Here is a 19722-nt window from a genome sequence, read left to right as displayed (position 1 = left end):
TTGCTGTCGCCGCCACCGCAGCAGCGGCAACAGCTCCCCGGCTCCACGGAGACACCAGCTCACCTCAGCTTTCCCGAGAGGCCGGCCCTCCGAGAGAACACCTAACAACAATCCGCGCCCACATCTGGGCTTGGCTGGCCAGATACTTTGTACCAGAAAGCTCGGGAACCGAGACCACCGAGGTCGTGGGGACCCAGAATCCAGGGAATATGAGAACCGGAGTCCCAGCCTCGGAAGAGACCAGCTGTGCCAAAGGGGATCCACAGGCTTATTGCCCTGAAAATACTGGAGGCACTGAGGCTGTGCAGGTTACAGACTGCCAGAACCCTGAAGACAGTCAACCCCAGAATGAGCAGGGCTACAGCAATCCGCAGGACTTTGGGCCGCTGATGGCTTCCTATGAGGGTAAAGCCAAGGGCTACCAGGTGCCTCCCTTTGGCTGGCGCATCTGCCTGGCTCACGAGTTTGCAGAGAAGAGGAAACCCTTTAATGCCAACAATGTCTCGCTAAGCAACCTAATGAAGCATTTGGGCATGGGCTTGAGGTGAGTAGATCCCATTGCCTAGACTACCTTATTATACCTCACTTTGTTCCAGCAGCGGCAGGAAAGGGTGAGAAATAGGTGGATACCTTGTCCTAGTCAGGTGGCCCCCATTCCCAACGTAATTCTTAAGCCCATGGTTTTGGAGGGTGAGACCAGGTCACATCTCTTTGCAACCCCCTTCCTTCCAGTAACTTGTCTTTTTAGCAAGAAGGAGCAGGAGCATTTGGGCCTTGTAGTCATTTAGGCTCCCTCTCACATACACGCTCTTTTCCAGAGATTGCTCTTTGGGATTAGCTGTACTTTGTGACAAGGTAGGAAGGGATACTCTGGCAGCTGTGGTACTGATACAATGTTGTTTTCTGGGGAGGGGGTGGGATTCTCAGCCCCAGATTCTCCTGAGCAGCTGGAGTATTCATTGAACCTTTTTTAGGCACAGCATTTAATAGTCCCAACACCCATCAGCTTCTTTCCTCAAGCTTTGGCTCCAGGGAAAGGGTGAGAGCCTTCCTGCTCTCAACTATAAGGAGAGAGCGATAAGAGGTGCTATTCACTCTATTCCGGAATAGATGGCCCGTTATATAAAAAGCAAAGACCTTTGACCAGAGAGGCACTGCCTTAGGTGTCCCCAGAGCTTAGTAATAATCTTCCAGAGCATTTCCTGGTCTCCCCCTACACAAGGGTGGCAGACACTCCAAGAGCTTATCCTGGGCTGTAGAACTCCTCCAGATTCCTCTAGATCCCCACTGAGTTCAAAGACTAGTGATGGGGCCAAGACCTATTAACAGGAGCAGGTGGATGTGAGAACAGAAAGCATCACCCAGAGGTCATCCTGAGTCAGTCCACACAGTAAACACAGAGCTGGGGAGGGAGGCTTAAAGTTCAGGAAACCCAGGCCTGGCAACCTCTTAAATAGGGGCTCCTTCTCTTCCACAGTCAGTGCTCTGGGGCTGGGGTGGGGAGCCCGTGTACCTAGCCCAAGCCCTAGGCAGTGGGAAGGGCCTGTGGCTGCCTGGGTATCTGACTTCTTTGCCAGCTCCCCTGGGTGGCCTGTACCAGACAAAAATAATCCCTCCAGGCTGCTTCTGAAATTGACCCGGCCTAGTTTTGACCCCAAAAGGCTTTGGGTCAAAATAGGATCTAGGGCTGGGGTACTGAGAGCAGCACATTGGGGTGCATGTGGTGGGGACGTGGAGGTCAAGAACCCATCTGTAGGCATCCTACCCCCCAGTCCCTAAGTATGAGCCGAATCACAGAGGCCTGAAGCTGTGTTCAGCCCCCTGGACTTGGCTCTGCATCCCAGGACAGGGTGGGGATCACTGACACAGGGGTTTTGGAATGAGATGAGGTCCTGCATTGAGGAGAAAGCAGGGGTGAGACAAGCAAGAATTCTGAATGATTATTCTTAAGTGGGGGCTGAAATTATGGAAAAGGCCAAATAGGTCAGGAATGGCCAGCAGCTAAGTGGAGTGAGAGAAAGGTGGGCTCTGAGAGGGAGCTGAACTGGGGGTAGGTACTGTGATTAGGAGCTCCAGCAAGACAGAGTTCTCTTGGCCTTGGAGCGGTAAGAACTCAATTTTGGTTGCTCTCCCTTTCAGCCAGAATCTATTCATTCAGTAAATATGTATTCAGTGCTTGTTCTGCGCCTGATACTCCTTTGTTCTGCCTATCTTCATATCTTGCATTTCTCCCTCACTGCCCTAATCCGCGCTGTGCCCTCCCTCCCTTCACCAATCCTTTGTGGCCTCCAGTTTCAAAGTCCAGTTTCCTCTAAGCTGGCAAAGAAGATCTGCCTTCCAATCATCCCATCCTTCGTCTTCCCTCCCTCTCCTCTCACCCCCAGAATGTACCCTCCCTGTTCTTTAGTCAGATTTTCCGTCCCCTTGCTCCTGTCCCTGTTCATTTCTCTTATGCCCCATTGTCTGTACATACGTTCTTTGTAAATTCAGCAAATAGTTACTGACTGCAGACCATGTGCCCTGCCCTGTGCTTGAAGCTGTGGGTAATAATCAACTAGTCTTTGTCACTGTCCCTTTCCCCAAGAAACTTAAAAGTATGTCAGACTCACATGAGGAACACTAAAATAACAGGACAGTGTCTTACTGGGAGTTGAGACAGTGTATGCACAGATATTCCACTTTGTGGCTTTCCTATCTACTGTGCCATTTGCCCTTCCAACCATTCCTTGAGGTAGGAAGGGCAATAGGTATCCCCATTTTGTAGATGAGGAAACTAAGCCTCAGCGGGGTTACCCAATTACATGGTTACAAGTGGTGTGCTTGAACAATGTGTATAAACTAGCTGGTGAGGGAGAAGAGTGGAATTGGGAGAGAGTTTGGCAGGGCAGGGGTTGCTTAATGAGGACCCACTCTGAATGGGAATTTGTAGGAAGGAAGATTAGAAAATAGACTTGAGAGAGATGTCAAAGCCTTGAATCCCAAACAGAATCTTTTGCCTATTGGATACAGAGCTGTGATAAGACCAGGAAAATGTTGGGGTTTTTAGAACGCTTTACTGGGATATTATGAGAGAGCAAAATTAGAAAGCTTATAGTTTAAATGCTGAACTTAAAAGAAAAAAAAAAAAAAAAGAAAAAGACTTAAAAGGAAATGCCCCCAAATGTAAACACTGGTTGTATATAGGTGGGATTTTTTTCACCTTCCACCTAGTGCATTCTCCAAATTTTCACCTTTCATAATCAGGAAGAAAAATAATCATTTTAAAAAGAAGAAAGTTATCGCAGCAGCCTATGCCTGTATGTGGGGTGGGAGTGATTATAAATCAGGAAACCATAACTGGAAAGTTCCTGGAGTAAATTAAAGCAGTGGTGGTGGAGTTAGTGGTGTGAAAAGATCAGAAAGTTCCTTCTAAGGAGAGTAGAGAGGAGAAACAAAGGCAGTCACATACTGTGACCTGGGGTGACTGGGAAGATGAGAGGACCTTGAATTGTAGAGATGTTGAGAGTAGGAGAGGTTTGGAAGTGAAGGCGATGGGTCCTCGGGACATTTAATGGGAAGTCACAGCTGGGTGTCCAAAGAGAGGCCGGTGACTGCCGCCTGCCGCCCCTCCACTCACACTGCCCCTTGCTCCTTAGGTACTTGCAGTGGTGGTACCGGAAGACCCAGGTGGAGAAGAAGACACCTTTCATCGACCTCATCAACTCTGTGCCCCTGAGACAGATCTATGGTGAGCCTCACTCCAGCTCTCCCCAGTCACAGAGGGCCCAGCGTCCAGGCCTACTGCAGAGCTAGGCAAAGAGGCTTTCAGCTTATTTAAGTTGCTCTGACCCATCCCCTAGGGTTTTTTCCCCAGCTTTATTGAGATATAACTGACATATAACATTGTGTAAGTTTAAAATGTACAATGTGTCGATTTGATATCCCCATGGTGTTTAGAGGAATCCATCTTTATAGTCTAGAAAGTGAGAAATGGGCTCGTTTTCCTCTCCCATGCCCAACTAACCATCCTGATTCTTTCTCTAGGTTGTCCCTTGGGTGGCATTGGGGGAGGCACTATCACCCGAGGCTGGAGAGGCCAGTTCTGTCGTTGGCAGCTTAATCCTGGAATGTACCAGCACCAAACAGTCATTGCTGATCAAGTAAGAGCCAGGAGGTGGAGGAGAGGTCCAGGCAGTACTTCCCAGGCCAGGAAGGGTCTCTTTGCTAGTGTAGGATGTGGCAATTAGAGATGTACATGATTCAGTCCAGTAAGTACTTTCAGGATGCTTTCTGTGTGCCCAGCCCTGTGCTAGGATGTACTATAGGAACGAGACACTCAGAGCACACATTTCCTGAAAGAAAAAAGGTACCCCTGTGCCCTTCATTTTTCTAGTAAATGCCTCCTACCTACTTTGCTGCCCCAGTTCCACTAGCTGAGCCAGTACCCAGCCACAGAGAGTCAGAGAATTCCAGGATCACTTAACCTGGTTGAAAGATCAGAAGGGAAAACAAACCAACAGTCTACAAATGCACAGGAGGACAGGATGCAGAGCGCCCACTGCTCGCCCTGATTTGCCAGGCTTCAGCCAGAGGCCAGCTTCTCTGCTGGTGGTCACTCCTCTGGAGGTCTCTCTGGCTGGGGGCCTGGGAAGCCCCTCTCCCAGGCATAGATCTCCAGACTTCTTCCCTTTTCTGAAGCTTCACTTCTTTTCGCTGTGTTCCTTCATCAAGGAGTGATGAAGGCCTTTGATTGCCAGAGGCATGTGGTCCACCTTTCATCATATCTCTCTAGTGCCCTCCCATGTTGAGTTGTCCACCAAGTTCCTATTTCCTGTCTGAGGGAGGCCTCCAGCTTTCAGCTTATCTTCAAAGGAGAAATGACTAGCAGACCTTGAGTCTTGTTAATGATAATGCCCTTCCTAGTTCAGGTTTACCAGCCTTGCCCAATGGCCCAGGCTTCCTCTGTGGCTCATCCCTGAGGTATCCCGGGGGAATGTCTTCCAGCCTTGTGACTCTTTTGTATAATATTTAATATTTAAAGACAGTCCTACAAGGGAAGTACCATTATTAGACCCATTTTACACATGAGGAAACTAAGATTCAAAGAGATTTAGTAACGTGCCCAAGGTCACATGGTTAGTAAATGGAAGCACAGGGATTCAGAACCAGTTTTCTCTGCGGTTAAAAGCCTGTGGTCTTAACCATTACCTACTATTCCAACAACATAAAAAAATTATTTGATATATACATTAAATATAACAGGCATATATACATTAAAGATATCAGGCATACTTTGAACCAAGGAAGAGATATTAATCCCTCATAGCCCTCCTTCCAGAGGAGTCAGGGAGTCAGAATGTGAGCACATTATAACATGCTAGACTAGAGGGGTAGGGGGACACACAGCAGAATGACTCACTGCTTGAGGAGAGGAGATGGCATTTGACCTAGGCCTTGAAGGATGAGGGGTTTTACCAAATGGAGCATGAACATGAGCAAAAGCGTGGAGGAGGAAATGTAGTGCTCTCAGGGAACAGTATTTGATATGAGCAGAATATAAGGGCTCGAACAGGTAATGAGTCTGATGGGCGGGGAGAGGCCACATCAAGAAGGACCCTGAAAGCCAGGTAGATGAGTTTAGACTTTAGCCTGAGGGCCACGGGGAGTCACTGAAACATTATAAACACAGACTAACATATCTTGATTTCTCTGTAAGAAAGGTCAGTCTGAAATCCAAATTTCAGAAGAGGCAGAAGAGTAAAAGCAGAGATGGTGAGGGCCTGGCTTAGGGCACTAAGACCACATTAGTGAAGGGAGATAGATGGGGGAGGCACGACTCGGTGGTCACTCCGAGCCTGGGGGGGAAGGCCTGGGGGATGAGTGAGGCTGTGGTGCGTTGGTCGCCACTGCGGGCTCTGGCAGGGCAGGAGCTACTCTGAGGAGAGGGAGACTTGTTTGAGGTACCTGTGGGTTACCCCGTTCCAGCCCATGTACCTTCTTGGTTTAGTTCACAGTGTGTTTGCGCCGGAAAGGGCAGACTGTGTACCAGCAAGTCCTGTCTGTGGAGCGCCCGAGTGTCCTGCAGAGCTGGAACTGGGGCCTGTGTGGGTACTTTGCATTCTACCACGCCCTGTATCCCCGAGCCTGGACTGTCTATCAGCTTCCTGGCCAAAATGTCACCCTCACCTGCCGCCAGATCACGCCCATCTTGCCCCATGACTACCAGGTGAGGCTCCCCTTCTGTGTTTCCTCCATTGCTCTCCCTTCCCCAGGATCTGTCTCTCCTGGAAGTTCCATGACCTATGCAAGAGGGGGTGGAGAGTGAACATCATGCTGGTTTCCCAGGACCACCGCCCAATTGGTCTTCTGTCTCCTGGCAGACAGCCTGCCAGGCAATATGGGGAGATGCAAGTGGAAGATAGAGTATATTGCCGGGTATTTGAGTCAGATCATCGGTGCCAAGGACTGATCCTGGGGAGTGGGGCCAGAAGGGATACGCTGGGACCATCTGAGTCTGATCTTCTGCTCCCAGGACAGCAGCCTGCCTGTAGGAGTCTTTGTGTGGGATGTGGAAAATGAAGGGGATGAAGCCCTGGACGTGTCCATCATGTTCTCCATGCGGAATGGACTGGGGGGTGAAGACGATGCCCCGGGGGGGTTGTGGAATGAGCCCTTCTGTCTGGAGCGTGATGGGGAGACTGTACAGGGGCTGCTTCTGCATCATCCAACCCCTCCAAATCCCTACACGATGGCTGTGGCTGCACGACTCACGGTATGGAGGAGGCTGCCCCATACCATAGCCTCTGAACCCCTACTCTCAGCCTGGCCCTAGCCCAGCCCCCATGCCACCATGGTCTCTTCACTTCCTCACCTCCTGAGTCCCACCCTCACCACCCTAGCCTCTGGAACTTGGAGGCGGGAATATATTCAGGGGAGTTAGTCAGGAGCCAGCGTACCTGTGGAGTTTCTCCTCACAGAGTCTTTGGCCCCTTAACAGGCAGATACCATGGTAACCCACCTCACAGCCTTTGACCCTGACAGCACTGGGCAGCAGGTGTGGCAGGATCTACTTCAGGATGGACAGCTGGACTCCCTCGCTGGTAATGGGGGGTCTGACAGGGAGGTGGTGGGAAGAGAGGTTGTCCCTGTCTTGGGAGCAGGGGTGGGAGGCCTGGTAATAAGCAGGCTTTAGTCCCATGTTAGGGACCCCTGCGGCTGAAGGGGGTGCCTGTGCTGATTCATCTTGCGCTTCTCTCAGGCCAAAGCCTCCCCTCGCAGAAAGGAGTAGGCATCGCTGGGGCCGTGTGTGTTATGGGCAAGCTGCCACCTCGAGGCCAGTGCCGCTTGGAGTTCTCACTGGCTTGGGACATGCCCAGAATCATGTTTGGAGCAAAGGGCCAGGTCTACTACAGGTGATGGGAATGAGAGCGCACAGGGTCCGTGGTGCTGGGGCTCTGAGCTGGAGCCCACATTCTCATCCCTCCCCTTTCTCTCCACCCCAGGCGGTACACAAGGTTCTTTGGCCCAGATGGTGATGCAGCACCCACCCTTAGCCACTATGCACTGTGCAGATACGCAGACTGGGAAGAGAGGATCTCGGCTTGGCAGAGCCCGGTATTGGATGACAGGTGCCAACGGGGCCCATCTCTTGCCTTTCTCCCAGGCACTCACACCTCAACTGGGACTCCTTGATTCAGTCTCCACCCACCAAAGTCAGCAGAGTTGGGCTGGGATTCACTTGGGACCCCTACTCTGCTGAACCCCAGGATCCGTCCTTTCCTGGGAGGTCCACACTCACTGGACTGTTCCCTCCTCCTGACTCCCCAGATCCTTGCCTGCCTGGTACAAATCTGCGCTGTTCAATGAACTATACTTCCTGGCTGATGGGGGCACAGTATGGCTGGAAGTTCCTGAGGACTGCCTACGAGAGGAGCCGGTGGGGAGCATGTGTCAGCTCCACCCCCTCCTACGAGAGTATGGTCGATTCGGCTACCTTGAAGGTATGGGCCGCTGGTGTACGCAGTATGGCAGGCCATATCCATGAGGCCAGTTGGTGCCCTGCCCCCAGGCGGGATGATGGGTTTTGCCTATCCCAGGGTACTGGTTGGGATGAGGGGTAAGTGTCAGGTATGGAGTGTGACAGTGCCCCACCCCCAATGCTAGAGGAGCAGCTAGGCAGGGCAGTATGAAGGATCAGCAGGAATCCTGGCAACAGTGTGTCTCCTTCATTTCTCCAGGCCAGGAATATCGCATGTACAACACATATGATGTCCACTTTTACGCTTCCTTTGCCCTCGTCATGCTCTGGCCCAAACTCGAGCTCAGCCTGCAGTATGACATGGGTGAGGGTCCCTTTTGTGCCTCTTCCGCCCTCTTAGCTCCCCATGCCCCTGAACCTTTGTGGTCCCTCACACTGCCTCTTCCACCCAAACATAATGTGGATCCTGCGTATTGGTTCCCCTCTGGAGTCATACACACACAGTTCTGTGCCCTACCCCAAGCCTACCCATTCCCTGCCCCGCGCCCCCCGCTTGTGTATCTGCTCCCCCAGCTCTGGCCACTCTCAGGGAGGATCTGGCCCAGCAACAGTACCTGATGAGTGGGATAATAGCACCTGTGAAAAGGAGGAACGTCGTGCCTCACGATGTTGGGGATCCAGGTAAAAGTCCCTCCACCACAAGTGAGCTTCTCTGCCTCGATTTTCGCACCCTCTACCCTACCCTGCAGTGCAGATGAAACAGGTTTTCTCCCCTCCCCAGATGATGAGCCATGGCTCCGGGTCAATGCATATGTGGTCCATGATACTGCGGACTGGAAGGACCTGAACCTGAAGTTTGTGCTGCAGGTTTATCGGGACTATTACCTGACGGGTGACCACTGCTTCCTGAGGGACATGTGGCCTGTGTGTCTGGTAAGGGATGCATGTGCAGTGGTCATGCCAGGGGCATGCTGCCTGGTGTTTGGGGAGAGCCCGGCTGGCTACTGTTGTCTTTTCTTAGCATCTAGGTCTTCAGTATCTTGGTCCCTCTCTAGGCCGTGATGGAGTCTGAAATGAAGTTTGACAAGGACCAAGATGGACTCATTGAGAATGGAGGCTATGCAGACCAAACCTATGATGGATGGGTCACCACAGGCCCCAGGTTGGGGGGTAGGGATTTCCAGGGGCCTGAGGTGGGGAACTGAGCATCAAGGGACTGTGGGCTTAAGGACGAGTGACTGCCTATTATTTCTACATGGGAGTGGCTAGAGCTGCCAGGCTAATCCCTGAACCTGTGTCTCTGATCAGTGCTTACTGTGGAGGACTGTGGCTGGCAGCTGTGGCTGTGATGGTCAAGATGGCTGCTCTGTGTGGGGCACAGGATGTCCAGGATAAATTTTCTTCCATCCTTAGCCGGGGCCAAGAAGCCTATGAGAGACTGCTGTGGAATGGTGAGTTGGGGGATCCTAAAGAATCTTAAGGCAGCTCTGGGGAGGCAAGGAGCCCTACTTTGTCCTTCCCCTTCTCCAGGCCGCTATTACAACTATGACTGCAGCTCTCAGCCTCAGTCCTATAGCATCATGTCTGACCAGTGTGCTGGCCAGTGGTTCCTGAGGGCCAGTGGCCTAGGAGAAGGAGACAGTGAGGTGAGAGACTAGGAGGAGGAACCAGAGAGAAAGGTAAGGGTTTTTCCTGGAGGTGGGAACCAAGTTTAAGAGACTGTGTTTCTTCCCTTGCCCCATTAGGTATTTCCTACCCCACATGTGGTCCGTGCTCTCCAAACTATCTTTGAATTCAATGTCCAGGGCTTTGCAGGAGGGGCCATGGGGGCTGTGAATGGAATGCAGCCCCATGGTGTTCCTGATAGATCCAGTGTCCAGTCTGATGAAGTCTGGGTGGGTGTGGTCTACGGGCTGGCAGCCACCATGATCCAAGAGGTAATTCACTCCCTTCCCCAACTCTCTGCAATCTGTACCTTGGCCTAGCAAACTTCCTCAGCCATCAAACTTATGTACAGCCTGATTCAATGTCATCTTATCCATCCAGAAACCCTCCCCCTTTTCCCTGGCATGCATTCTATCTCCTGCCTTCAGGCTTCTGCCTGTGAGTCAAGTTTATCTCCCCCACTGGCTGGGAACTCCCTGAGGGCACAGACCCTATTCTCTCCATCTGTCCAGCTGAAATAGCTACTCAGAGGTTGCCAAGTAATATGACTGCCATCTCTCCCGACAGGGCCTGACTTGGGAGGGCTTCCGGACAGCTGAAGGCTGCTACCGTACTGTGTGGGAACGCCTGGGCCTGGCCTTCCAGACGCCTGAGGCGTACTGCCAGCAGCAGGTGTTCCGCTCGCTGGCCTACATGCGGCCGCTGAGCATCTGGGCCATGCAGCTGGCCCTGCAGCAGCAGCAGCATAAAAAGGCCCCTGGGCCAATCGCCAAACAGGACACGGGACTGAGCACCAGGCCCAAACTTGGACCAAAGGAAGCCGTGGCAAACCCAAGCCCAGAGTGCGCCTCGTGAACTGTGGAAGGAGGCGCTAACAGCCCAGCCTTCAGCCTGGCCCTTCCTCCTCCTCCACACCCACCCCCACTCTCCTGCAGCCCTGAGCCACCAGGACAATCATGCCCTCCCTTCTCCCCACCCAACCGCGCCAGTAAAGAGGGGTTGAGGGTGACCCATGCGTCAGAATCACTTATTTATTTCTTTCTTCACCCCATCCCCTCACTGCATGAAGTGTTCAAGGAGGTCAGTTGATTCCCCCAGGCCCATTCATGGGGTGACAGACATACATGGGTACAAATAAAAGACCCAGAAAGCCAGTAAGTGTGGTGTGTTTGAGTCCTCAGGCTTCCTGACAGGGCACCAGGACCTGAGGCGAGCCCCCTCCCGTCCCTTTTCCTCTGAACACAGACTGGGGGCTGCAGACCATGACTGAGGCCCCCACATCCTCACACCTAGCCTGAATATCTGCCCGGCAAGATAACAGACGTGGAGCTGTGGGTAGAGAGCCATCCTCCCTCACTTGTGAGATTTGCATGCAGGGGAGAGATGGGACCTGGGCAGGAGGACGCTGAGAAACTGTCAGGCAGTGTTAACTTCAGGGGAGGCTCTGTGCTAGGAGCTTGAGGCATGTGATAGAAGAGGCAGCAAGAATTGCTAGGAGCCTGGAGCTCATGGTCCAAGCTGTCTTTTGGTACCTCTGACTGCAGGGCAGGCAGCTCCAGCTGGGGAGGGTCCTCGCTGGGGAGGGCACGAAGCTGGCGGGACAACACTGAGGAGACAAATGCCGTTCAGGGCAGGCTGGGCTTCTCCCCTAGCCCTTCCTTAATGGTATCCTCAAGGATCTCACCTCCACGCTCAGCTGGCAGACTCCCCCTTGTGTCCGACGAGTACATCACAGGTACGAAAAGGAGACAGAAAGAGAACAGCAGGACCTAGAGCACAGGAGAAACGAGATGAAGAAGGGCTTTGCATTGCACCCCTATCCGTGCCACCTGAGAAGAGAATCTCTCCTTCCATCACCATCCTCACCAAGACACAGGTGCTGCCGCTGCTGGCTTTGTTTGCTGTCTGAATCATCATGGCCTGGAGTCTCCTCAACTGATCCAAAAGGGACCTAGAGGAAGAGAGGGGACAGACAGCAGGCCCTGGCCTGGCACCCTGACATACAACAAAACCCTCCTGTTAAGTTCATCCCCTCCACCTGTGCACTGGATCCTCTCTTACTTTTGGACCTATTTTTGCAAGTGATCTCTTCCTCTCTGTGAACAAAATGCCTGACCTCACTAAAACAAACACGTCTCTGCCCTGATTTAAACTCCTTCTGCAAACCCCTTCAGTGGTTCTACACTGCCTGATCGGCTCTGCACACAATCCTCACTAGGGATTATACGTTCTCTACCTTCCAGCCCAACTCACCCGTGTTAGGGTTCCAGCCAGACTGGACTATGCTGTGTTCTCTCTGCCTAGAATGCTCCCCACACCTCCACCCCAGAATCCTATCTACTATCAAATGCCATCCGCCACATGAGGTCTTTCTTATTCCCTCCTTTCTCCTTCTTGATACTTATCCACAGTTACTTGCAAATTTATTCCCTGCTACTATGAGCTTCTTAGAATCAGAGACCCACTAAAGGCCAAGCACCAGACCTTACACGTGGGAGCTGCCTAATTAGAAATCAAGTGTGGAGCAAGAGAAAGACTGAGACAGTATTAAATGGGAGGGATGAGAAAGGACTGATGTCGAAGAGTTGCTTACAGATTCTCCTCCTCCAGGAGCTGTACTTTGTTCTGTAGCTCCAGATTCTGGGCTGTGTATTTCAGAACCCTGGAGGAATAACAGGGATGTGGGGGCATGGCCTGTATCCACCCTTAAAAAACCTAACACTTCCAATTACCTCTGTTCTCTCCACCCCCGAGTTCCGCTCCCTTTTATACCTGCTCTCTAAACGCCCCACATACACCTTCTTCTTTCTGCGGCTCTCTTGAGCAGACTTTTTGTTTCGAATCTTCCTCCGCACTCGTTTCAGAACTTGTTCCTCCATCTGAGAGAAGACAGGAAAAGGGGTATCATCCGAGGAACATTAGACCAAAGAGTTTGAAGGCAACTGAGTTCGATCTTCCCAATGTGGAAATTCCTTCTACAGCTTCCCTGACCAACAGGCACTCTGCTTCTGTCTGAGTGCCTCTGAGGACCAGTTGTTAATGCCCTCACAAGCCAAGCCACTGTAACAATTTTATTAACTAAAAAAAAACTTCCTTATTGTGAGCCAACATCTGCCTCTATTATTTCTACCTATTAGACTTACCTAGCACCTGATCTCTGGGGCTGTAATAGAACAAAGGTCTTTAGCTATTTAAAAGCACTTGACATTTATTCAGAGTTTAAAAAAAACTGGGCAAAAAACAACTCATCATCTTATCTACTCTTCGCAGGATGGACTGCATCCTCTTAATATCTGTAAAAGATCAGGGCTCAAAACTGGACACTAAGATGCTTTCTGGCCAGTAAAAAGGAGAGCAAGATGGTTACTGCCCTTCTAGCAGCAACACTGTTAGTTTACTGGTATCCGACGATACAGCTTCCAAACTCCATTCACTTTGTTAGTAGCCATATCACACTGTTGACTCAACCTGTACTTTTCTTTTTTCACAGCTTGTGGAATCTTAGTTCCCTGACCAGGGATTGAACCTTGGCCCTCAGCAGTGAAAGCACAGAGTCCTAACCACTGGACTGCCAAGGAATTCCCTCAACTTGTACTTTTAAGAACTTAAAATTCTTTTAACCTTTCTGTTAATGAACATTGATTTCATCACAGTATCACAATGCTGTGCATGTGAAGCCACCACTCACTGCTTGAAAATCGGGATTTTACACTTATTCTTGTTATACTACTCAATCCAGCCTTGATGAACCTTAATACTTAATTCTACTATTCAGCTATAGGTAGATTAGTGCTAAACCAGTGAAATATAAGTGTCAGGGACCCATGCTTGCACAGTACTTTCCAAATCCCTTTACTAATATTACCCTGATAATTCTGAATTTTTACTTAAAAAGCACACCAAACTTTGTACAAGCCCTGCAAAACCACCATCTGCCCTTGCACCCAGCACACTAACTACATGCTCCAGCTTCCTAGTAACAACAAATGTGCTAATCTCTCACCTCAGTTCTTTTTCAAGTTACTGATATAAAATTAACAGAACTGGCCTACTTGGGACTCACAACCCTCCTCCAATGGTAGTCTTACCTTAGTAAGAGGAAGCGTCCCAGGCAGGGTAAGCCCCTCCTTCTCCAAGAGCCTCTTCTCCTCCTCAGTCAGTATTAGCCTAGCAATCTCCTGGGGTTCCTGAGAGGTGGGCAGCAGAGTTGCAAAGGGATGTCAGAAACGAATGGGGAATCCTGCCCCAACCCGTGCAATGCGGGGAATAATCCTCCTGTAAATCAAGTCAAGTACCTGCTCTGCCGGCTCCTCCACATGCAATGGAGTCATCTGAGCCCCCTCTTCTCCATATCTCTCAGTATCTGAAAAAGGGAAAGTATGAATAGCCAGGCCCGTGAGTCCTCTCCTCCCCCCAAACTTCACTTATTACAGACTTACCTAGATCTATGGAGACATGCTCCCGTGAGAGAGAATAGGTGTGATCATGGTGGACAAGACAGGGATTAGAATTGCTGAAAACGGTCAACGATGCTGGGGGACTCGGCAGGCAGCTCAGGAAATCCTCTACGTCCCAATTGCTCAGAGCCTGCATAGGGTTCAGATTAACAGGCTTTAACCTATCACCTCCCACTGCCTCAGGGACACACCCCACAACCGGCCCCGGGCCTCCCCGACTCAGACCCCTACCCACCTCAAAAAGTGGCAGCTCCCAACCCAGCGGAGCCTCCAAGGCCTCATCGGGCGCCGCCACCAAACCTCCGCTTTCCTCTAGCAAAAAGCCCAGCAGGTCATGGTCACCAGGGTCCAACGCCAGCTCCATATGAGACATCTACGGAAAGGATGTGCAGAAACGCAGGAGTTCACCCCTCCACCCGGCCCCAATCCCCAACCCTACGCGCGACCCGGACCGTCAGTCGACCCCACCTATAGGCTCCTCAGCGGGGTTTTCCTCTTAGCTGCTAGCAGGGTCTCTGAAAACGGACCCGCCTCCCAGACTCGATTCCCCGCAACTTCCAACACAACACAAGTGACGCACCTACCCGAGAGGCATTCCGGGACTTGGAGTTCCCCCCGACGCGGAAGCGGCGTCGGTGCGCGCCACGTCCCGGGCGCTATGCAAATAGAGGGTACGTGCCTGCCGCCCCCTCACTCCCTGGGGGCGGGCATTCTGGGGAATCGACCCCGCCTTCTCCCCGGGCTAGAAGAAGGAAGGATTAGAGCCTAAAAGGGAACTCCGGCGCAGTTCGGGCGCCTTCTCTGGCTGCGCCGCACCCTCGCTTCCTGCCGGGGAGGGGCTGCCGGTAGTCGGCGGGCTCCCGAGCATCGAGAGCTGGAGCCAGAGCAGCTTCCTGCAGCCCCCGCGACCATAGAGCGCGGGCCCAGGGCGCCGCCCGCGGGTGGGGGACGTTCCCGGGACGGAAGTGGCCGAGAGAGTGTCGAAGAGAGGGCGAGGCCGGAGCCTGAGAGCCACCCGGAGAACGAGAGGGTTAGCGGACCAGCGGGCGGGGCACAGAGCCGGGCAGCGCAGGTAGGGAGGACCGGGCGAGCTGGGGCTTCAGGGTGGGGCTGCGAGGCCAGGTCCGGGAGGCGGGTGGGCGGGCGGGGCCGCTGACTCTTCTGCGTCTGTTTCGGGTCCTGTTGGAGAGATCAGCGTCCACTGTATCTCCGTGCTCGGAGTTAAATAGGCCGTTTTTCAGGAGCCAGGCCCTTCCTGGGAGCAGATGAGTTTGGGGGAGGGCGAGGAGTGGATGGCAGTGTGGCGCAGGGCGGGGATCGGCTTTGAGGTTAGTTGATAGCGGGTGAGTAGGAACACATTGGGTGAGTTGCGGATTAGGTGGAGTTGGGTTTAGGAGTTAAGGTTAGCTTTTGGAGTTATAAAACCGGGGTTAAAATTTAGATTTATTAGTGTGAGTCAGGTGTGTTTTGTGTAGGTGAAGTTTGGATTAAGAGCATTATTTTGTTTTCTAGGATGGCCAACATAAGTCAAAGTTAGAGTTCAGGGTCAGGTTAAGGGTCACCAACAGGAACTAGGTTAGAAGTCCAGTTTTAGGGATTAGAGAAGGTTGGCATAGTCAGTATTAGGGATAAACGGAAGGGGTGAATCAGGAATCAAGTGACAAATGAGCTTTAGGTTTAGGGGTCAAGATTTAGGGTTAAGGTCGGGATTTGGTGCTAAAGGTAAAAATTAGATCAAAATTAGGGATCAGGGATTGGATTCAGGTGTGTGCTAAGAAAGAGATGAGTGTCAAAGCCAGTACTGGGAATCAGGAGACAAATTAGGGTCAGGGTTAATGTTAGGAATCTCGGGCAGTTCTCGGTGTTGTAGTTGAGGTCAGGGTGGTTGACCTCGGGCAGGTAAATTTAAGAGATTGGCGGTAAGTAGATGCCCTTGTTTTGCGGGGAGGGCTCTTATGCCTCTGTAGTCACAGGGGCTTCTTTGGCCCAGAGAAATGACAAACTAATTTCAGGCAAGGGTTCTGGGCTTCAGCTAGAATTGCAAGCATCTGGGATTCCAGCTTCATTCTACTGTCTAAGCCTAGGGCTCTTGCTGTGACCACCACAGTTGAGGGGCAGGGGTTCCTGGACCATGCTGTTTAAAAGATAGGAGGTGGGAAAGGGTTAGAGACTCAGGAGGTGTACAAGGCTTAGTAACAAGTGGGGGACTGCCTAGGGGAGACGGGATGGTGATTAAGGAGGAAGCAGACCAAGGAAACTGCTCCCATGGGAGAAGGGGATGGCTTAATCCTCTGAAAGTTCAGCCCTACTGCCTCCGTCTTCCCTCATTCCCTGGATATTAAACCTTCCCCTCCAACTCTCCTCCCTGGCCCTGCATTTCACACCCTTCAGGCCTACCCACTTACAGAATACTTCCCTTGCCTTTAATGCTCCCGTATTGTTCACCTTACCATCCGTTCTCAGTGTCAATTCTGCCTCCCTTCCCACCCCTGAATCCGCACATCCTTCTCTCGTGCAAATCTGAGCTTTCCCATCATTTTAAAGCACTCTCCCACCATTTTCACCCACTCATTCAAGTGCATACCTCCAGGTCATCTGCTGAATACCCCACCACCAGTCCAACACTACTGCCAGGTCTTTACGGTCCCTGCTATGTGCCATTCCCTGATTCTAAGCCTCCTTAATTTCTTGGTCTAGTTATAGATCCCCTTCCCCCACTGCCCCAAGAGAAAAGAGGAAATGAGACCCAAAGAGGAAACTGGATCTTGCTGATCCCACGCCCAGCCAGGCCACTGACCACACCCCCATTTCACTCCCAGCCTGACCCTGCCACTGACCACAACACTATCCCCTACCCAGCCTGACCCGGCCACTGGCTGCATCCCATTCCCCTCAACTCCATCTTTACTTAGACACTGCCAACGTCCCTTCACTCTCCCCCCCATCCCACTAATGTAGCCTAATTTAGCCACTTACCACATCTCTTCTCAACCTCTTGCAGCCTGACTTGGCCTCTGACCTCACTCCATCATTCCCTGTCTTAGCCACCATCCACATATTCTTCCTCTTCCCCCAGCCTGATCCAGTGACTAACTATAGACTATTTTTCCTACTGTTATCTTCCCAGTCTTTCTTTACACTTTGTCTTCCCCATTTCCAGCCTGATAGAGTCACTAACCCCATCCCTTCTGCCCCTACCTGGCTGCTAACCACATCCCCTAACTGCAGCCTCATCTTCACATTCTCAGCTCCATCTGCTCCTTTCATTCCCCCTTTCCCAGTTCCTTGCCTAAACTCAAGCTCTCCCAGCCACTCTGAGTGCCTACTGATGACGCGAAGCAATGGGACCCCAGCCTGACTTTGGGCCTTGGTTCCTGAGGACAGACTGTCATCAGCTCCTGTCAGTTCTACCTCTTAAAATTTGTAATGAGTGATGTCCTCCTCTCCACCATTCTAACTCTGGCTTCATTACCTCCCACTTGTGCTAATGCAGTGTCTTTACAACCAATCTCCAAGGTAGATGCCAGAGTTATTTTCCTAAAGTTTAGTTCTGATTATGCCCCTTCTCTGATCAAAGCCTCCCTTTGCCTCCTGTTGCCCTCCGGTAGGTGAAATTCCGCATACTCCTGCCGAGTTCTCCCCTGCCTTTCCACCCTAACCTTGACTTCCCCATCACTGCTCACTTGCAGGTACGCTGTGCTTCAACCAGCCTGCCTCCTCACTTCCCTGAATGCCCCTCCGTGATTTTCTGCTTCTCCACCTTTGCTTATGCTATTCTCTCTGCCTGGAATGCCACCCCTGACTCATCTCCGGCTGGCTGGAATAGTGGAGAGAGCTTGGGCTTCGGAGTCAGAGACCTGGGTTTGGATCCTGGCTTCACAACTTATTCGTTTGTGTGACTTATTAGCTGTGTGACTTGTTCAAGTTAAACACTTGAACAAGTGCTTAACTTCTTTGAGCCTCAGTTTCCTAATCTGTAACAATGGAAATACCGACACCTACCTTGCAGGGTTGCTGTAAGGATTAAATGAAATTATGTACACAAAGAAATTGACATATAGTCAATAAAAGATAGATCATTGTTATTTTTTATTATCTTTATTTTTTTAAATCCTAACTTCAAATGACACTTTTCGTGAAGACATTTTACTCCCCCTTCCCTGACCTAAAGGGATCTCTCCCGTGAGCACATACCACCTGGTTCTTACCACATCCTGCCTTCTGTAACTTTGTATGTAGCTCATCCACTCTGCTGACCAGGAGCCCATTGAGGGCAGAGGCTAGGGCTTACCCGCCACTGAGAGTTTGGCCCAAGGCCTTCCCATAACACGCCCTCGAAAATGCTCACTGGATGGATGGAAGGAGAATGTCTGTATAATGAGAGGAGAGGTGTTGGGGCCGAGTGCTGTGTGCTTGCCGATAGAGGTGTATTTGTACGTCCCAGCTGTGTGCGTGGGGTGGAGTCCATGGGAAGATGACGTGGTTGTGATGGATCTGTGTAGGGCTGTGTGTTTGAGATAATGTGTAGGTAGAGACTGTGTGAGTAGCTTTGTGGGAAAGAGCTCTCTGCATAGGCTGGGGTACATCTAGGGAGAATGAATATGCATGGATCTGGATGTAGGTGGGGAAGGGTCGTGCTGGGGGAAGTCAGGTCCAGCCCTTCAGCTGCCCAGTCCAGCCCTAAATGAGCCTCCAGCAGCCTGAGGCCGGATATGTCAGTCTCACCCACAACCCTCCCCTCCCTCTCAGCGGTTACAGACTCAGAGGCCAAATTTGGTAACAGACTGAGTGTTACTCCCCCAGCCCTCTTACATTCTGACTCTGTCTTCAGCTTTCTCTCTCCCTTTGTCCCTCTCTGTAACTCCCTGTCTTTCTGTAGCTCCCTTTGTGGGTACCTGCTCTGACTGTATTCTCTATGTACCCCAAATTCCTTACCCCCAGTACATTTACATTCCATTCCTTGCTGGGATTTGACCTCCTGTCCTCTATTCCCCCCCCCACAATTGCCCAACTCCTCTGGAATGTATCTCAGGAATGTCTTGAGGGAGGAGGAGTTCTCTGGGAGGGGGACACGGAGGGGGGGCATTGTTGCTGTTCCATAAAACATGATAGAAAGGGGAGCAAAGTTCTCAGGCCAGAACAGGAATTGGATAGCTTCTCCCCATACTTCCAGGGGCCTGGTTCTGTGCTATCATCGCCCCCAACTCGCTCAGTTCCCTTTCCTCCCTCACCCTCTTGTAGCCATGTGGATGTCCACTGAGGACCAGCCTGAAAGTGAGGGTAGCCATGACTCAACTCCCTTATCGGGGTCTCACCAGAGGTTTCCGTGCTTGAGGAAGAAGGGGGTGTCCATATGTCCGGAGGAAATGGGGGGAGACATGCAATTTCAGCTTAGGGTCTAAGGTCTTTTCAGTGTGCCCTCAGCTTCGCAGACCTTCCAGCGACCCAACAGCCAGGTCTGTCCAGCTATGGGGAGAGGTGCTCCAGGAATGGGGAGGGGAGTAGAAACCTAGTAGTGGGGAGACTGGGAGAGTCCGCTCTTGGGAGTAACGATAGAGGACGAGCTGTGGCTGTTGCTTTTTTGAGACTCTGTACTATTTATAAGGTTAGAAATTGTCTATCATATCCCTGGTCCAGACCTTT

General features: G+C 51.5%; 3 protein-coding genes across 9 annotated transcripts in view; 2 read left to right on the top strand and 1 right to left on the bottom strand.

The window, feature by feature from the left end:
• Nucleotides 1–62: 62 nt before the first annotated feature.
• On the top strand, nucleotides 63–10776 carry GBA2 (glucosylceramidase beta 2). 2 transcript variants are annotated; one of them, XM_004271412.4, is made up of 17 exons: nucleotides 210–544; nucleotides 3636–3727; nucleotides 4024–4139; nucleotides 5987–6205; nucleotides 6512–6751; nucleotides 6977–7079; nucleotides 7238–7391; nucleotides 7482–7607; nucleotides 7807–7979; nucleotides 8217–8321; nucleotides 8531–8638; nucleotides 8739–8890; nucleotides 9013–9119; nucleotides 9266–9408; nucleotides 9488–9603; nucleotides 9703–9894; nucleotides 10190–10776. In XM_004271412.4, the coding sequence occupies exons 1-17, from the start codon at nucleotides 210–212 to the stop codon at nucleotides 10475–10477; spliced, it is 2769 nt and encodes a 922-aa protein (XP_004271460.2). In that variant the 3' UTR covers nucleotides 10478–10776. The 2 variants fall into 2 exon arrangements, with proteins under 2 accessions (XP_033286975.1, XP_004271460.2); XM_033431084.2 differs by lacking the exon at nucleotides 10190–10776 and having other exon boundaries at nucleotides 63–544; nucleotides 9488–9636; nucleotides 9763–9895.
• CREB3 (cAMP responsive element binding protein 3) lies at nucleotides 10640–14804 on the bottom strand. Of its 4 annotated transcripts, none has more exons than XM_012533656.3 (10): nucleotides 14664–14800; nucleotides 14315–14452; nucleotides 14062–14209; nucleotides 13918–13985; nucleotides 13711–13809; nucleotides 12395–12501; nucleotides 12216–12284; nucleotides 11489–11573; nucleotides 11307–11391; nucleotides 10640–11228 (listed from the first exon to the last, which is right to left on the bottom strand). In XM_012533656.3, the coding sequence occupies exons 2-10, from the start codon at nucleotides 14450–14452 to the stop codon at nucleotides 10912–10914; spliced, it is 1116 nt and encodes a 371-aa protein (XP_012389110.1). In that variant the 5' UTR covers nucleotides 14664–14800; the 3' UTR covers nucleotides 10640–10911. The 4 variants fall into 4 exon arrangements, with proteins under 4 accessions (XP_012389110.1, XP_033286979.1, XP_012389111.1 ...); XM_033431088.2 differs by having other exon boundaries at nucleotides 14660–14795; XM_012533657.3 differs by having other exon boundaries at nucleotides 14548–14673.
• Nucleotides 14805–14949: 145 nt separating this feature from the next.
• Nucleotides 14950–19722, top strand: part of TLN1 (talin 1) — a 32031-nt gene continuing 27258 nt past the window's right edge. The window contains exon 1 of one of the 3 annotated variants that reach the window (XM_033431083.2): nucleotides 14950–15109. The gene's annotated coding sequence lies outside the window, so the exon portion shown is untranslated. Of the gene's footprint in view, nucleotides 15152–19722 lie in introns of all 3 variants that reach the window. The other 2 variants (XM_033431082.2, XM_012533655.3) reach the window with 2 other exon arrangements.

Source organism: Orcinus orca, chromosome 6 (assembly GCF_937001465.1).
Source record: "Orcinus orca chromosome 6, mOrcOrc1.1, whole genome shotgun sequence".
NCBI classification, from domain to species: Eukaryota; Metazoa; Chordata; class Mammalia; order Artiodactyla; family Delphinidae; genus Orcinus; species Orcinus orca.
Note: the sequence above shows the minus strand (reverse complement) of the source record. Positions and strands in the feature narration are given on the sequence as shown.

Excerpts from the sequence above, each read along its gene's own strand:
- GBA2 (XM_004271412.4), top strand. The coding sequence starts at position 210 with ATGAGAACCGGAGTCCCAGCCTCGGAAGAGACCAGCTGTGCCAAAGGG. Across the intron at positions 7,608-7,806 it reads AGCCCGGTATTGGATGACAG|ATCCTTGCCTGCCTGGTACA; the intron begins GTGCCAACGGGG and ends CTGACTCCCCAG. Across the intron at positions 8,639-8,738 it reads TCACGATGTTGGGGATCCAG|ATGATGAGCCATGGCTCCGG; the intron begins GTAAAAGTCCCT and ends TCCCCTCCCCAG.
- CREB3 (XM_012533656.3), bottom strand. The coding sequence starts at position 14,452 with ATGTCTCATATGGAGCTGGCGTTGGACCCTGGTGACCATGACCTGCTG. Across the intron at positions 14,210-14,314 it reads GGGAGCTGCCACTTTTTGAG|GCTCTGAGCAATTGGGACGT; the intron begins GTGGGTAGGGGT and ends AACCCTATGCAG. Across the intron at positions 13,986-14,061 it reads GCATGTCTCCATAGATCTAG|ATACTGAGAGATATGGAGAA; the intron begins GTAAGTCTGTAA and ends TCCCTTTTTCAG.